The sequence below is a fragment of the Castanea sativa genome, chromosome 1, assembly GCF_040712315.1.
Source record: "Castanea sativa cultivar Marrone di Chiusa Pesio chromosome 1, ASM4071231v1".
NCBI classification, from domain to species: Eukaryota; Viridiplantae; Streptophyta; class Magnoliopsida; order Fagales; family Fagaceae; genus Castanea; species Castanea sativa.
This window is the reverse complement of record NC_134013.1, coordinates 54,152,919-54,168,673: the sequence shown is the minus strand read 5'-3', so window position 1 is coordinate 54,168,673 and position 15,755 is coordinate 54,152,919. Positions and strand designations below refer to the sequence as shown.

Genomic DNA, 15,755 nt, shown 5'->3' with positions numbered 1-15,755 from the left:
AAGTTACGTCCGGTCCGAGGATCACCTACTTTGGGAAAATTAACATTTTAAATTTATTCGTCTAAGTATCAAGCCGAAACTTGGTATGCCCTCGGATCCTGACCACATACCTCGTTTAAATTGATATTCTTTACTAAGTGTTAAACGTAACCTAAGTTACGTCCGGTCCGAGGATCACCTACTTTGGGAAAATTAACATTTTAAATTTATTCGTCTAAGTATCAAGCCGAAACTTGGTATGCCTCGGATCCTCGAATTCACATACCTCGCCTAAATTGATATTCTTTACTAAGTGTTAAAATGTAACCTAAGTTACGTCCGGTCCCTGATCACCTACTTTGGGAAAATTAACATTTTAAATTTATTCGTCTAAGTATCAAGCCGAAACTTGGTATGCCGGATCCTCGACCACATACCTCGTCTAAATTGATATTCTTTACTAAGTGTTAAACGAACCTAAGTTACGTCCGGTCCTCGATCACCTACTTTGGGAAAATTAACATTTTAAATTTATTCGTCTAAGTATCAAGCCGAAACTTGGTATGCTCCGGATCCTCGACCACATACCTCGTCTAAATTGATATTCTTTACTAAGTGTTAAATGTAACCTAAGTTACGTCCGGTCCCTCGATCACCTACTTTGGGAAAATTAACATTTTAAATTTATTCGTCTAAGTATCAAGCCGAAACTTGGCATGTTGCCCTGGATCCCCTGACCACATACCTCGTCTAAATTGATATTCTTTACTAAGTGTTAAACGTAAACTAAGTTACGTCCGGTCCCCATCACCTACTTTGGGAAAATTAACATTTTAAATTTATTCGTCTAAGTATCAAGCCGAAACTTGGTATGCCCGGATCCCTGACCACATAACTCGTCTAAATTGATATTCTTTACTAAGTGTTAAACAACCTAAGTTACGTCCGGTCCTCGGATCATCTACTTCGGGAAAATTAACATTTTTAATTTATTCGTCTAAGTATCAAGCGAAGCTTGGTATTGTTGGATCCCTGGATCATTTACTTGGGAAAAATTAATACATCGATATTTGCATAGACCATATGCCTTATCTTTACATAGTTCAAACTAGAGATCCAAAACGAAGAAACAAATACTCAAAATGCATCACTTAATGCGCTTCGCATAATTAAGCCTTCCCGGAGTATCAATTTCAATTCAAGCCGTTGTTAATAACTTTGGTAAAAGACAAAGAGATGATATTTATGGAATGATATGATCAGAACAGAGCAAAAAGTAAGAATCATCCAAACAAGTAAAACAAACATTCGTGCTTATATTAAATTCAAAGTAAGTACTTTCTCAATCACATTTAGAAATTACACTTAGAGATAAAACAAAATAATAAAAAAAAGGGGGAAGGAAGATGTATTGTGCATTCATTGTTTCACTTGATCTTCGCAGGGCCTTTGGGGTCTTTAGGAGATGGAAGTTGGACCGAGGACTCAACGGCAATTCCTTTGCTCGGGGATCATCTCGTCAAGGGTATTGGATTAGCTTGATCACCCAACTCATCCTTCGAAGATACCCGAAGGTCACTTCGAGGCCGTACGTCTTCAAGCGCCTTTTCTTGTACCGGGATCGCCTTGTTTAGAAGCATCTTCGGAAGAGTTGAATCCTCAACCAAATCAGCCCCCTTATCCTCGCATGATCCCCGGCGCCTTCTTGGGCAACTTCGTGAATGGAAGAAGCGCGAATTGCGGGAGGATAGTAGACACTCTCTCGCTTTCCAAAGAGTGGAAGAGGCATCAACCCCGCTACTGGGAAAGTGCCTCATTCCACACTTGGAGTGCGTAATGCCTACATACCCCTGGAACCCGAGCCTTGAAGGTTTCGCTGACCTCCTTCACGCCTATATCATAACCGTCTTGTTCGGCTTGGTCCTTGAGATCTCGGCCTCTTCTTTGCTTTCTCGGCCTTTTTCTTCTCCTCAATGGCTTCCTCTTTTCCCTTGATGGCTTCCTCTTTGGCCTTCTCACACTTGTCCGTATCTCTCTTGAGATCCTCGGCGAGCCTCGCGTGCCGCAAGAGGTTGTTGTCGGCTTCGCGGAGCTTTAGGCGCCGATCCTCGGCTTGATTAGTCGTAGTCATCGATCAGCCTCCAAGCCCCGCCTTATCACTCTCCGCCTTGGCCAACTTTGCCGTGACCTCCCGGCAGCTTCTTCATGAAGGTCCGAGATCTTGGGCGGTTTCACGCCCGGATTCCTCGGCCCTCAAAGATTTATAGGAGTTGATGGCAATCTCCTCTCGCCCTACGGGCGCATTGAACGGCCTACGAACAAAACATATAAAAATCGACATATATATATAGGAAATAAAAACAAAGGCCAAGATTTTAGAGAAAGAAAACTTACCATTGCAAGCTCCTTCTTCAAAGTCATGAAGACGGTATGGTCCCTTTTCTTCTCACTTCAACCATATCCTCGGGAGTAATGCCGGCCTCGCTCCAAAGCATTCGCGACGCATGTACCGTCCCTTCATCGAATTCTACGGACGCATCCACGTAATGGCCTCGTCATCCATAGACATATCCGTGGAGCCATAAAGTGCGCGCACGGCCACCCCGTTGGTCGGGCTTCTTCTCTCCGACCTAGTCCGTATAGTGCGGGCCTCGTTTGCACCCTTTTCCACCCCGGCTCCTTGGAAACGCAGCCCTTCCCCTCGCCTCCACCACTTCCTTTTCCTTTCGGCTGATCCCTTTTTCTTTTGAGATCGGGCTATGTTGGTGCGTTGGGTTTGGGAGGACGGGGGAGGAGGAGGAAGCCTAGCTTCGTGGCCTTTGTCGCGCACTTTTCGAGTCCGAGGGCGCACCTCTTTGGTGGTTCTTGGACTCGTGGCCTTATCGCTGCCCTCAAGGACATCCTTTAGACCGGGCTTAGCCTCGCTGAATGCCCATAGTGTCAAGTTCTTCGCAGTAGCCTTTAAGATATGGGTAGAGGTGCGAGGATGGAAGTTGAATCTTCAGGAGAGTAGGGTTGATTAAAAACCTCAAAATCGTCCTCGGAATCTGATACCTCGACTATTTCTTCTTCTTCTTCCTTTACAGTGGAGTGAGAAGGCGCGGCTTCACCAAATGTGAGAAAGGAACTGTGGGAATCCCAACCGGAATGAATTGTGGTGGTTGGATTGGTTGGGTGACCAAGGTGCCTTGAGGAATGGCAGTCCCCTCCGTAGCAAAAAACCCTCACGCAACACCGATCCGAGGAAGACGAGGATCGTGGGCTTTGATCACGCACTTCGGCGCCCGAAAGGCTTTGGATATTGGATTGTAGCCGAGGATCGATGAGCCGGCCGGAGTCGACCGTCGCATGCACAAAAACCTCGCCTTGTAGGATCCTATCCAACCGTCCGAAGTCAACGAGATTGGGATGACGATCCGCGGCGTGTGGATCTGTAGAGTTGTCCAAGTAAAAGAGGGTAAGAATAAGTAAAAAGACAGAGGATAATAGTATGTAAAAGAAATTTCACCTGGAGTCCCTTCCCTTGTCTATTGTGGAGGCCGTCGTGCCAATTCGATATGATCGTAAGTCATTTTTTAGGCCCTTATTTGATTCGAGCAGACATTGAATTAGCCTAACCTCTCGGGTATCTAGATTTTAGGTAATACTCATCTTTTTTGCTTAGGTAATTCGAGGTTGTAAACCCAGCTTCACGTCGTGGTGAGTGAGCCCTAAGTTCATCTTCTCATTTAAGGCATCTATGGAACCTAGGATCCTAAAGACATTTGGGGCGCACGGGTGGGAGCTAATCTAAAGGCCCTAAAATAATCCCTAGTCACGGCTCCTACGGGGATTTTCATTCCCCCTTCGATGAACGCAATCATCGGATTACGACTTCCCCCGTTTTCTTTTTGTATAATACTCTTCCTCGTTACAAGACGTAATGGATACATCCGAGGGAATTTTGTACTTAGCCTTAAATCGCATTTTTTTCGTTCGAATCTACCAGGGACGCGAACCTACCCATTCTTTTTGAAAAAAAGGGGGTGGGAAGAAAACTAACTACGCCGAGGATGAAAGACACAAAGTGAAAAGGAGAAGACGGGAAGGAAAAGAAACAAAAGAAACAAAAAGCCGATAAGGAGGGGAAAGAGTATTGAAGAACTTACTTTTAAAAGAAGAAAGCACGTCACCTGACAGAGTAATTTGATAGAAAGAGAGAGTACGGGAGATGGAAAGTGTGGCAGTACGTTATCGTTTTCGTAAGTGTGAGGAAGTTTGAAGAAAATTAGTATTTATATGTCAAAAGGTGCTAAGCGGCGAATTCCCGCCTCAACACAGAATCGCTCTCGACCGTTGGATATGTGTCATATCAATGAAACGTGGGGGACATAGAAGCGCCAATAATAAATTCGGGGGCGTTTCGCATACCGAAGCACGGAACACGCGATGGGTAATTCAAAGTTATTTCCGTTAGTAATATTCCAGATCCCGCAGGTGAAAAGGTCTTTAAATCGAGATCCTATTTTCCTCCCGAGGTGAAAGAAAAATAAAGAATCTCGAGGGGCTATTGTAGGGGTATTGGGCCCGCAATTTATAATGGACGGCCCAACAAGGCCTTTCGGGCTAGAAACCCAAATCCGAAAACATCGAAATGATCGTGGAGTATTTAAGTGTCCCATACCGTCCGAGGAGTAGATTTGTCCTCCTGGAATGTTAAGCCGAGGATACCGTATACGTGGAGGATGAGAAGAGCGGTGGAATATCTAAAGTAAAGCCGCTACCACCGCCCATATATTAAAGACCCCGTAATTGATACGCCGACAATATAGATGGAAGGATGGGACCCGAGCATGTGAGCTTGGAACTTGGTCCCAAATCCTACGGGCTTTAGGGAAGAATGGATGGGACAAGTATCCAAAAATGAGGGTCGCGGCCATAAAGTGGAAGATGATGAAGAGAAGAGGAGGAGTATAAATAGGAGGGAAGGCATACAAAGAAGAGGGAGGCTTTTTGAGAAAGAAAAAGTGTATGATAATCAATATTTGTATCCACACTTGAGAAATACTATTAGAAACTATCCTCGGAAACAGTCCGAGGAGGAATTCTCCATCTTACTCTTTGCAAACGATTCTTTGTTTTGTTCTATTGGGCCCAAAGCCCGTTCTTTTTGTGATTGTCTAAAGCCATCCTTGAAATCTAAATTATAAACCCATCCTCTACAAATTCATTGTGAAGAAAGGCCTTTCAAGCCCATTTTCCTCCTAGTCGTGGTTTGGGAACCTGAATTGTGTCCTTACACCATGTTTTAAGAACGCGGCTAAAAGAACACCTATAGCCGCATTTGTTAAACGCAGCTAATGTACACGCTAAAGCCGCGTTTTTTTAACTAGGCTAATGTACAACCTATAGCCACGTTTAAAAAAACACGGCTATAGACCTATAGTCACAGTGTATAGGCCACATCTAAAATCACGGCCATAGACCAAATGGATCTATAGCCACGTTTTTAGGAGCTACAATCGCGTTTTAAAAACGCAGCTATAGCCCGCGTTTTTTTGTAAAGATAGTTTAGATCATTGTGCATTTATATGTAACTTGTTATTGAAAGCTTATTTGCTAAAAGTTAGTTAAAATATAGTTATATTTGTACTCTGTTTATTTCGATAAAAAAATCTTCTGTAAAAATAGTTTTTCGTGTTTTTCAGTATTTGGTAGTATCAAAAAAAAAAAAAAAGTCAAAGGAGAACTATCTTTGGCCAACAGAAAAAAAGTATGACTTATTTTTATAAAACTTTTCTCATTAAAATTTTTTGAAAAACAACTCTATCTCACAGCAAGCTAAATAAGGAAAATTAAAAAATTATTTTTCTACTCATTTAAGGTTATTACCAAATATAAGAAAGTGACATAATTTTATCATAAATACTTTTTGAAAAATAACTCATCTTCTTAAAAAAAAAAACATTTTCACCTGAAGTACTTTACAAAGTCTATATAAAACAAAAATGTTAAAAAGCTAAATAAGAAAGTTGTTGCCAAATAGGCAGACACCATGAAGATCTAAAGATGTTTTTTTTTTTTTTTTTTTTGATAAAAAAAGATCTAAAGTTGTTTGATTACAAAGGAAGGCAAGATTGGTTTGGCTTAGTGCATTTAATGAAACCTAAGATTGATGATGAGTTGGTATGTTTAGCTTAATTAGTTAACAATTGTTTTATTAGACTCGTTGGGTCCTAGTAGAGTATTAAAGAGGATTTATCTATATTAAAGAATGAGAAATGATATGTCCACAATATTTTTACAATATTTTTACAACAAATTTTAAGTGGCAGATTGTTACTGGTTGTTATTGTTGGGACAAAAAAGTAATCTTAGTGTTACGTTCAAATTTGAACCAATAATAACTAACCACCTATAATTTGTTGTGATAATATTATAAAAATGTTGTGGACGTAGCACCTCCCTTAAATTATTGCAGTTGCAGGTGATATCTGCGTTGCATTGGTGAAAAATCAAACGAAATGTGATTGGGTAAGCGACAAAATTGTGTTGACGTTCCTTTGCTCTCACGCATCACAATCCAATTGTCGTTGGTGAGGATTGTTTTCCACTCCACAAAAAAGGCGCGTGGGAAAAATCTCTAACTTCCTCACCCCCTAAAACATTGGTATATGTTTCTCTTCTTTCGACTCTTCCCACAACACAACAACATTATCATCATCGTTACCTAAAATTTTGTTCTTTCTCTCTCTTCGTCTCTCTCTCTCTCTCTCAGTCTGTGTTGTGTTAAGCACTGAGGAGAAATGGTGTTGGACATGAAGAAGAAGATTATGGCGTGTTTGGTGGCAGCCATAGTGATCCTCTGCAGCCTAACCCACGTCAGATCCGATGCTTCCAATCATCGTTACAAAGAAGGTGACGATGTTCCTCTATACGCTAACAAGGTGGGACCCTTCCACAATCCCAGGTACTTTGTAGTTGTACGGACCTACTACGCATTTCTGTTTTCCCTTCAATCTCACTATTCATAATTGGATTCAAAGTTCTTTCCCCTTTTACGTGTTTTCTATAAAGATTTTGGGGTTTGGGTTTATGATAGAATTCCCAAATCTGTTTTTTATTAGAATTTGGATCTCTTTGGTTGCCAATTACGTTTAGCTCAAATGGGTGTTCCTTGCTTTTTTCAATGGAGACTTTGAGGATTCGAATTTCCCTTCCTTCCCTTAAAATATATCAAATAAAATATGAGCAAAGTGGAGGGTGAGTTCACTTTTTTTTGGGACTAAATGATGTCTGAATTTGTTGGCCTCTCTATTGGTTCCTCTTTCTGTTTAATAAATTGGGTTTTGAATTTTTATTAGAGTGATGCTAGCAATTTTTTTTTTTTTTTGTGGTTTTGATAAGTAAGACATTTTTATTAAAATGAAGGCCTTATAGAATTGCAAACGAACATTCATGTGATCCAAAAAATCAACTATGGAACAATATGACAACCCCCGATCGAAGTACTATATTCAAACAAACATCTTAGAAAACTCTTCATAATTTCCTCCAAAGATAGCTCCTCATTCTCAAAAGATAGCACATGAGAAAATTCGGAGTAACTTGCCGCACTACCTTATCACCTGCCTTGGCATCACCCATTTTACCCTGAAAGCTGTGTACAAAAGACCAAAGTTCACTGGCTATGGGACAATAAAGTAAAAATTGCTCGATGGTTTCACAACTGAACTTGCACATTATGCATCTATTATCAACCACCATCTTCCATTTAATAAGATTATCCATAGTCAATATGGAGTCCACAAAAAGAATGCCACTTTACGATGGATTTTACTACCCCACTTTCCAAGGGAACCTAGCTGCAATCACATGTCTCAAACATATGTAATAGGATTGAAAACTAAACTTTACCTTCTTATCTTATACTACAAATTTTACTACATAAGCTTTAAACATAATGTGTCACTAATCACAAACTATTACTTCCAAATTTTTCTACATAAGGTTTATAAAGTAATTTAAATATTTATTTATTATGCATTGAAGTAGACCAATCATATTCATTGCCACATTAGTTTTAAACCATTTGTATTAACTTTAACATTTCCCTTTTTATTATGTTAAAGATGGATCTAAATTTTTTTTAAGAAATGGGAAGCTCGCTGATGCTTTATTCATTATTTTTTTGTGCACGTGTTAGATTAATCAGATAAATCATTTGATTAAGCTTTGCATCATCAATTTATATCTGTGTAAAGGAAAACTACTTATAACAAAAAATCTGTGTAGAGGAAAACTAGAATCATGCTAGTGTAAGCTAGATGATAATCAAATTGGAGGCTTTGTAATATTTATATTGATCTTTGGTAGATAATTCTGAGAATATCATGTAGTTAATTTTGAATCTGTTGAAGCTTCGTACTCATCATTGTCTGTTGTTGTTAAGTTGTTCTTTGTTTTTCATGCAACAGTGAGACATACCGTTATTTTGATCTCCCTTTCTGTTCACCAGGTTTGTGCATATTCATGTTTCTCCTCTTCAAAATTCTCTAATTTCAATGTAAAAGCTTCTTTTCCCCCCCAATATTCTGTTGATGGGTGTTGGTTGCAGCCCATATGCAAGAAAAGAAAGAAGCTCTTGGTGAAGTACTGAATGGGGATCGTTTAGTTGTTGCCCCTTACAATCTTGAATTCCTAAAAGACAAAGAATCTGAGATTGTTTGCAAAAAGAAGTTGAAACAGGAAGAAGTTTCTCAGTTCCGCGCTGCAGTTTCAAAGGACTATTACTTCCAAATGTACTATGATGACTTGCCCTTATGGGGTTTGTTAGGTAAATTTGACAAGGAAGGAAAAGATGACCCCAGTGAGCACAAATATTACCTCTTTAAGCATCTTCATTTCGACATCCTTTACAATAAGGATCGTGTTATTGAGATTATTGTAAAAAGTGATCCAGATGCCCTTGTGGACCTGACAGAAGACAAAGAAGTTGACGTGGAATTCACGTACTCAGTCAAATGGAAGGACACAGAGATTCCATTTGAGAAGAGGATGGAGAAGTACTCTCAAATTTCTTCGCTGCCTCATCACCTGGAAATCCATTGGTTTTCAATAATAAATTCATGTGTGACTGTTCTTCTCTTAACTGGATTCCTTGCCACAATTCTCATGCGAGTCCTTAAGAATGATTTTGTTAAGTAAGAACCATTTCCTAGCTGTCAATTAATAGACTGTGTGCACATAAGTGGATCAAACATGTCTTTGTTTAACATTTACATGTCCACGCTCTTATTTGTAAAAGGTATACCCATGATGAGGAGGCAGCCGATGACCAAGAGGAGACTGGATGGAAGTACATTCATGGTGATGTATTCAGGTATCCAAAGTACAAGTCATTGTTTGCAGCAGCGCTTGGTTCCGGCACCCAGCTATTTACTCTGTAAGTATGCTTTTGGAGTTCACTTGTTAAAGTTTAGCACAATTAGGCTTATTTATTTATTTATTTAACTTTTGATGTTAAGCAATCTGGTAATGTTGTTTATGTGCACATGTTTTCAGAGCGATTTTCATTTTCTTGCTTGCACTAGTTGGTGTGTTTTATCCCTATAACCGAGGAGCTCTGTTCACGGCACTTGTCGTCATATATGCACTTACGTCAGGGATTGCAGGCTATACTGCAGCATCTTTCTATTGCCAACTAGAAGGACAAAATTGGGTATGTACTTACAGATTATTTGTTTTGTTGCCTGTTCTATAGATATTTTATGGGAGTTCCATTTTGAGCTTCATATTGTTGGGACTCCTTTGTAGTTACATGTCTTGAATAGTGACTGTACTTAGTTTCACAATATTATACCATATACAACATGGTTTTGAGTTGTTTGAGTCTTTTAAGTAAATTTCCTTGTTATAAAACAATGTGATTGGATTCAAAAATACTGCCTTCTGAAATCTGGTTTAAGGGTGGAAGAAAGGAATTAATAATCTTACTATTTTTATGGTTGCTATTGAGTGATGCATTGTTCAATGGCAATGGTGTAATCTAACTATTTTTATGGTTGTTGTTATCTTGAGTGATGCATTCTTTAATGGCAATGGTGTAATTGTATCTCTTGGTTCAATCTTTTCTTTCTCAAATGAAGTGTTGTAAAAATAAGAAACCTCATGTCAAAAAATGCCAGATTAAACAGTGATGTTTTTGGCATGACAGGTGCGAAATTTGTTATTCACTGGAAGCCTCTTCTGTGGACCACTGTTTCTCACCTTCTGCTTTCTTAATACCGTTGCAATTGCTTACAGTTCCACTGCAGCACTGCCATTTGGAACAATTGTGGTGATTTTTCTCATATGGACTCTTGTAACTTCACCTTTATTAGTATTGGGTGGGATTGCTGGGAAGAATAGCAAGGCTGAGTTTCAAGCTCCATGCCGCACGGCAAAATTTCCTAGGGAGATACCATCTTTGCCTGGGTATCGTAAAACCCTTCCTCAGATGGCTATGGCAGGGTTTTTGCCATTCAGTGCTATCTACATTGAACTTTACTACATATTTGCTAGTGTATGGGGCCACCGGATTTACACCATCTACAGCATTCTGTTTATAGTATTCATCATTCTCTTGGTTGTCACTGCTTTTATCACCGTGTCATTGACATATTTCCAACTTGCTGCTGAAGACCATGAGTGGTGGTGGAGGTATTATTTTCTTTCTCAGTTTTCTGATATTGTCTTTTTTCATCATGCTTAGCACAAAGTATTTCCTACTGCAGTACATGCTGTTTTATTGGGTGCTTATGTTGTCAATATATGTGTTTTGTTGCCTCCATCAATGCTTGCATTAATTTCTCAGACTTTACATTGTGCCACTTGACCATTTTTTTAGCTCAATTGGCTAGTCCAGTTTGTAGTGCAGCTTGTCAATAACTGTCAATATGTTAGTCTCTTAATTATATCATAGAAAAGGCAAGATACAATACCGGGTACTTAATAATTTGGTGGTCTTGTGTATGTGTTTTAGAAGTAAAATGCAAGACAGAGAGAAGGGGGCAGGGGATGAGGTTTGGTTTATATGCAGTTTAGGTAATAAAATGCAAGGGGTGGGGACAGGGGTTGAGGTCTGGTCTGTATGGGATGATTAGGGAGATGTTCTCATAATATCTATGTACATGATTAAGTTGGTGATATTGTGCCTATGGGTTTTAGGAAGTAAAATGCGAAGGGGTAGGGCTCAGTGATGTTTGGTTTTGACATAGAATTTTTTAGAAGTTTAGCACTAGAATAGGATTCTTGATAAGAGCTTGGTGGATTCTTGAATGCCGTTTGATGTTGAGAAGTTTTGGTGTGGTTAGGTGAATAAAAGAATGGTTTTTTGTGGGAATTTGATGGCTGTTTGGTTGGAAACATTAAATTGAGCAGGGAACAAAGGATCACACCTAGGTTCCCTTTAGCGGTCTCATTTAGGAAAGAGAAGGCAATCACACCCTCAAAGTTTAAAATAAGCTGCTAACTTACCAAGATCCTTGTAGGTCAGGCTTAAAGAGAATTAGTGTTCAAATCCCCCTCCCCCACTTGTTATAACAATTGAATTTTTTTTTTTTTTTTAAGTTCTAAACTTTTATTAGATACAATCTCTATATGAATATTATTGACTACATAAAAGCATTTATGTAGGCTATGAAAAGTACTTAAGAACTTTTATTAGATACAACCTCTGTGTGAATATTATTGACTATAAAGAGTGACTTCTACATATTGTTTTCCTAAATTGACTAGGACTCCTAATTACAATGAAAAGTACTTAAGAACTACTGGAATCTTGCTCCCTTATGTTTGATGTGGACTAAATGGAGGGAAAGATATCAGCGTACTTTTGAAGATACGGAGTACACGTCAATTCAATTGCAAGCAACTTTCATTAGTTCTCTTTATGAGTGGTCTTTTGTATTGGATCTCATAGATAGTATATAACTATATCCATTCCTTCATAGAGTCGATCCATATGTAGATATTATTCCAATTGTAATTATTTAGGTTACTTCGTGACTAGAAATAGAAAATAAGATTTATGTGCCTTTGTTCAACCAGTTCTAGAAAATATGGATATATCAAGATGAAACTTATTCTAGTAAAACTCAATTAAAACTGAAGTACTGAACCAACAACTTTCTGACTAAAAGAATCTTAATACTCTAAGACTCAATTATAACTAGAGTAGCCTATAAAAGGTTCCAATAAAGGCCCCAGATGGAAACTAATTCATATTTCGTAAATCTCTTGGTATTTAATCTTGTTTTACATCAAACTCGTTCTTGACTGCATTAGTTTTGTGTGCATTTGTATGAGATCTATTTCATTTTGTTGCACTTTGGATACATACATACATACATACATACATGTGTGTGTGTGTGTGTATTACTGATAAAAGTTAGATCATTAGGAAGATGTTCATGTAATTTATGTCTTTCTGTAAATGTATCTAAATTTATTTGCTGGCATAATGGAATTCAAGGTGCATTAAGTGACCCGATTCGAGGAAATTTTCCAGTTAGGGGTTGTTTGAATTCTGTTTATTTCTTTTGCAATCAGGTCTTTCCTTTGCGGTGGATCAACTGGCCTGTTCATCTATGGCTACTGCTTGTATTACTACCATGCACGATCAGATATGTCAGGTTTCATGCAAACATCGTTCTTCTTTGGGTACATGGCTTGCATTTGCTATGGTTTCTTTCTGATGCTAGGGGTTGTCAGTTTCCGTGCTTCTTTATTCTTTGTTCGTCACATATACCGATCTATCAAATGCGAGTAGCAAGTCACTCGGTCTCCTCGAAGTTCAACAGGTGGTCTGTTTTTTCCTTTAGTGGGCTCATTTCTGGATACTAAACCAAGTTCATCAAAAAAAAGACTGTTGATAATGTTTCTGGTATTCTGGAGAAGATTGAGGCAATGCAACACAGACTTGTGTTCAAGTATTTCTTATCATTCCTTCAGGGGATTGATTGCACAGTACGTGATCCATTAATGTGGTAAGAATATATTAGCGGAGACATCTTGTCGAACTGTAGGATTCCTTAGAAGCTTATACTGCTTACCCAAAGCAGCACCTTGTAAAACTTTATTCATTCCCTTGTTCCTAGCTCCAAAAGTTATATTAATAGATTCTTTTCATTTTATTTTTCACCTACTATGTTTCAATCGCAGTATGTGTATCCAATGTTTCAACCGTAGTATATTTTTTTATGCAAATTTTTAATCTTACTAGTCCTAAATGTGTCCATGTCCTTAAATGACAAGCTTATTTTACTTTACCTTGATAATCCTATGCTCAGGCTCCATTTATTTTAGCATAAAACATTTTCTTTGCAACACCCTTAATTTTTTTTTTTTTTTTTCTTTTTTGAAAAGTAGTTTGGTGGTTTTTTTTTTTTTTTGGTTAAGTTGAGATCTCCAAAATTATATTCAATTAGTGCTTGGTCTACTAGAGAGGTAGTGAGACAGGATGGGTGCGATGAAACAGAAGGAGAGAGATGGTGGTGGCGGCGGTGGAAACAAGTTCAGATTGAGATGGTCCTGACGACAGTTTGGAAGACTAGGGGAGACAATGAGGGGGGTGGGAGTGAGGGAGAAATTATTAGGTTCACCGAGAAGATTGTTGACGTGGTCCCTTGATCTTTCTAATTAATAAAACACTGTTATTTATGCATATGTAACATAACCTAGTTGTTTTTATTTTTAATTCTCTCGCCTTATTTATATATGACATCACACATTTTCATAAATGACATTATTTAATTGGTTGGGGGGATCACGTCAACATTCCTTCCGGTAAACCTAATAATTTCTCGGGAGGGGAGGGGAGAGGTGACTTTAATAATTGCTTTCCTCTTTTGTTTTACTTTGTTTCAATTATTTCCAATGCAATTAAACATGAGTGAGGATATTATATTTCAAATCAATTATTTCTTATATAAATTCTTAAAAAAATAAAATAGAAATTTATTTCATATATATATAATTAATGCACCACATATAAATACATGAAAATAAAAATGCATTTATCCTATTAATATTCTTTGTAATAACATAGTATAAATTAAGGTTATTATAGTGTTTGTTATATACTACATTATTAAAAGGAGGAAAAACAATCAACAGCAAAAAATGAACAAATAGAGCATTATTATTTTGTACCTCTTAAATATAAAAGAAGGCAAGAACCAAAGGAATTATTCATTGATTATAGGCATTATTAAAAGGCATTATTATTCATTGATTTTGGGCAAACTAAAATAAACCACATTCAGTTAAAAGTATTCTTCAACATTTAATCAGTGTTAGATATAATATTACATGTTCCACAGATGTCTCTGAAACAATTATCCAATAACAATGCATTAAATAGAAGGTAACAAAATACCCAACCAAGAAAAAAAAATTCAGAATAACATCTAATATACAGGCAGCCCGGCAACAGCACATGGGCAATAGATGAGCCAGTATGGATAGTATCCATCAATCTACGTAGAGAGAGGCAGAGAGAAAGAACAAAAAGGATCATGTAATTAAGGTGTTTGCTTCTTGATCCAAACACGAGCTATCCTGCTTAAAGACTTCAATGACACATCTGACACAGGAATTGCATGAGAACCACTTAGCACTATTTCCAAGAAGAACCACCTAGTCTAATAACTTCTTCACCACTATTATCCCTCCTAGGAATCCTTTCCATGCTAGCATCTCCTTTATCATTGCCTAAATCACCATAGAGATCCTTAAGCTTTGCCAGATTATTAGACACAGATATCTTCTCCTTGATCCCGTCTCTTTGTGGACTCGAATGCCGATCATCGTTTCCAAGGCCAGCTTGCAAGCTCCGACTTCTGCTTCTGCTCCTACTTCTACTCCTACTATGATAATGCCTACTACCATCGCGGCTACTCCTCTCATAGTCCCTCCTGCTTTCTTTCTCTGCATATTTGGACCTCCGATCATAATCATAACTCCGCTCTCTGTCCCTTTCCCGGTCCCTATCCCTATCCCTGACTCTATCCCTCTCTCTGCCCCTATCCCCGTATCTCTCTCGATTCCGATCATGGTCCCTATCCCTTTCTCGATCCCGGTCCCGGTCCCTTTCTCTTTCTCTTTCTCTTTCTCGATCCCTATCTCGGTCCCTTTCTCTTTCCCTATCCCGATCCCTATCTGAATGCTCTCTATCAGAATAATCACGGCACTGGCTACAACGGCATTTCAACGTAGAAGTAGGAATTTATTATTTTTTGTTAATTTACTATTTTAACTCAATTTTTAAGTTTTAGGTAGGGCTATTTTTTACAGTAAAAAAAAAAAGCAATAACTAACTTTCTTTTGTCAATTTACTGTTTTAACCTCATTTTTAAGTTGTTGGTTAATTAATTTAGGAGTATTTTTAACAATAAAAAAATAATAACTAGCTTTCTGAATCCTCTTAATATATACAGATTAGAATAAATATGATATTTTTTTATAAAAATATCCAACAGGCAACAGGCAACAAACTTAAAAATTTTGTACAACCGTTTCTTTTACACAAAAATTATTCAGTGTTTATAAAGTACCATATTAGCATTGTTTAGTATTCCTCTCATCCAATAAAAAGATGTCATGTATTTTAAATTAATTAACCATACATTGAACTGAAATCCGGATCCCTCCACCAGATGTGGCTTCTAACTAATCACCTCGTCCGCCGCCGGTAGAGCTACGACAGCTTTCAATTTCTCTGCCCAACCAACTCCAATGACTTTGACTTTTAAATT

At 38.1% G+C, this 15,755-nt stretch overlaps 2 protein-coding genes across 4 annotated transcripts; one reads left to right on the top strand and one right to left on the bottom strand.

Annotated features, from left to right (window-relative positions):
- The first annotated feature begins 6,642 nt into the window (after positions 1-6,642).
- On the top strand, positions 6,643-13,229 carry LOC142615499 (transmembrane 9 superfamily member 2-like). 3 transcript variants are annotated; one of them, XM_075788254.1, is made up of 8 exons: positions 6,644-6,928; positions 8,436-8,476; positions 8,576-8,794; positions 8,942-9,161; positions 9,266-9,403; positions 9,523-9,679; positions 10,175-10,659; positions 12,550-13,229. In XM_075788254.1, exons 1-8 carry the CDS (start codon positions 6,765-6,767, stop codon positions 12,767-12,769), a joined length of 1,644 nt encoding a protein of 547 aa, XP_075644369.1. In that variant the 5' UTR covers positions 6,644-6,764; the 3' UTR covers positions 12,770-13,229. The 3 variants fall into 3 exon arrangements, with proteins under 3 accessions (XP_075644354.1, XP_075644369.1, XP_075644360.1); XM_075788245.1 differs by having other exon boundaries at positions 8,576-8,827; XM_075788239.1 differs by having other exon boundaries at positions 6,643-6,928; positions 8,576-9,161.
- A 1,022-nt stretch (positions 13,230-14,251) lies between these two features.
- On the bottom strand, positions 14,252-15,226 carry LOC142629857 (uncharacterized; the record flags this gene model as incomplete). Its single annotated transcript, XM_075803906.1, has 1 exon — positions 14,252-15,226. A coding segment is annotated over one exon (609 nt), but the record flags the coding sequence as incomplete, so codon positions are not given.
- Positions 15,227-15,755: the final 529 nt, after the last annotated feature.

Bases quoted from the DNA above. Each gene is read 5' to 3' on its own strand.
- LOC142615499 (XM_075788239.1), top strand. From the start codon at position 6,765: ATGGTGTTGGACATGAAGAAGAAGATTATGGCGTGTTTGGTGGCAGCC. The intron at 9,404-9,522 runs GTAAGTATGCTT...ACATGTTTTCAG, and splicing joins GGCACCCAGCTATTTACTCT to AGCGATTTTCATTTTCTTGC. The intron at 9,680-10,174 runs GTATGTACTTAC...TTGGCATGACAG, and splicing joins AACTAGAAGGACAAAATTGG to GTGCGAAATTTGTTATTCAC.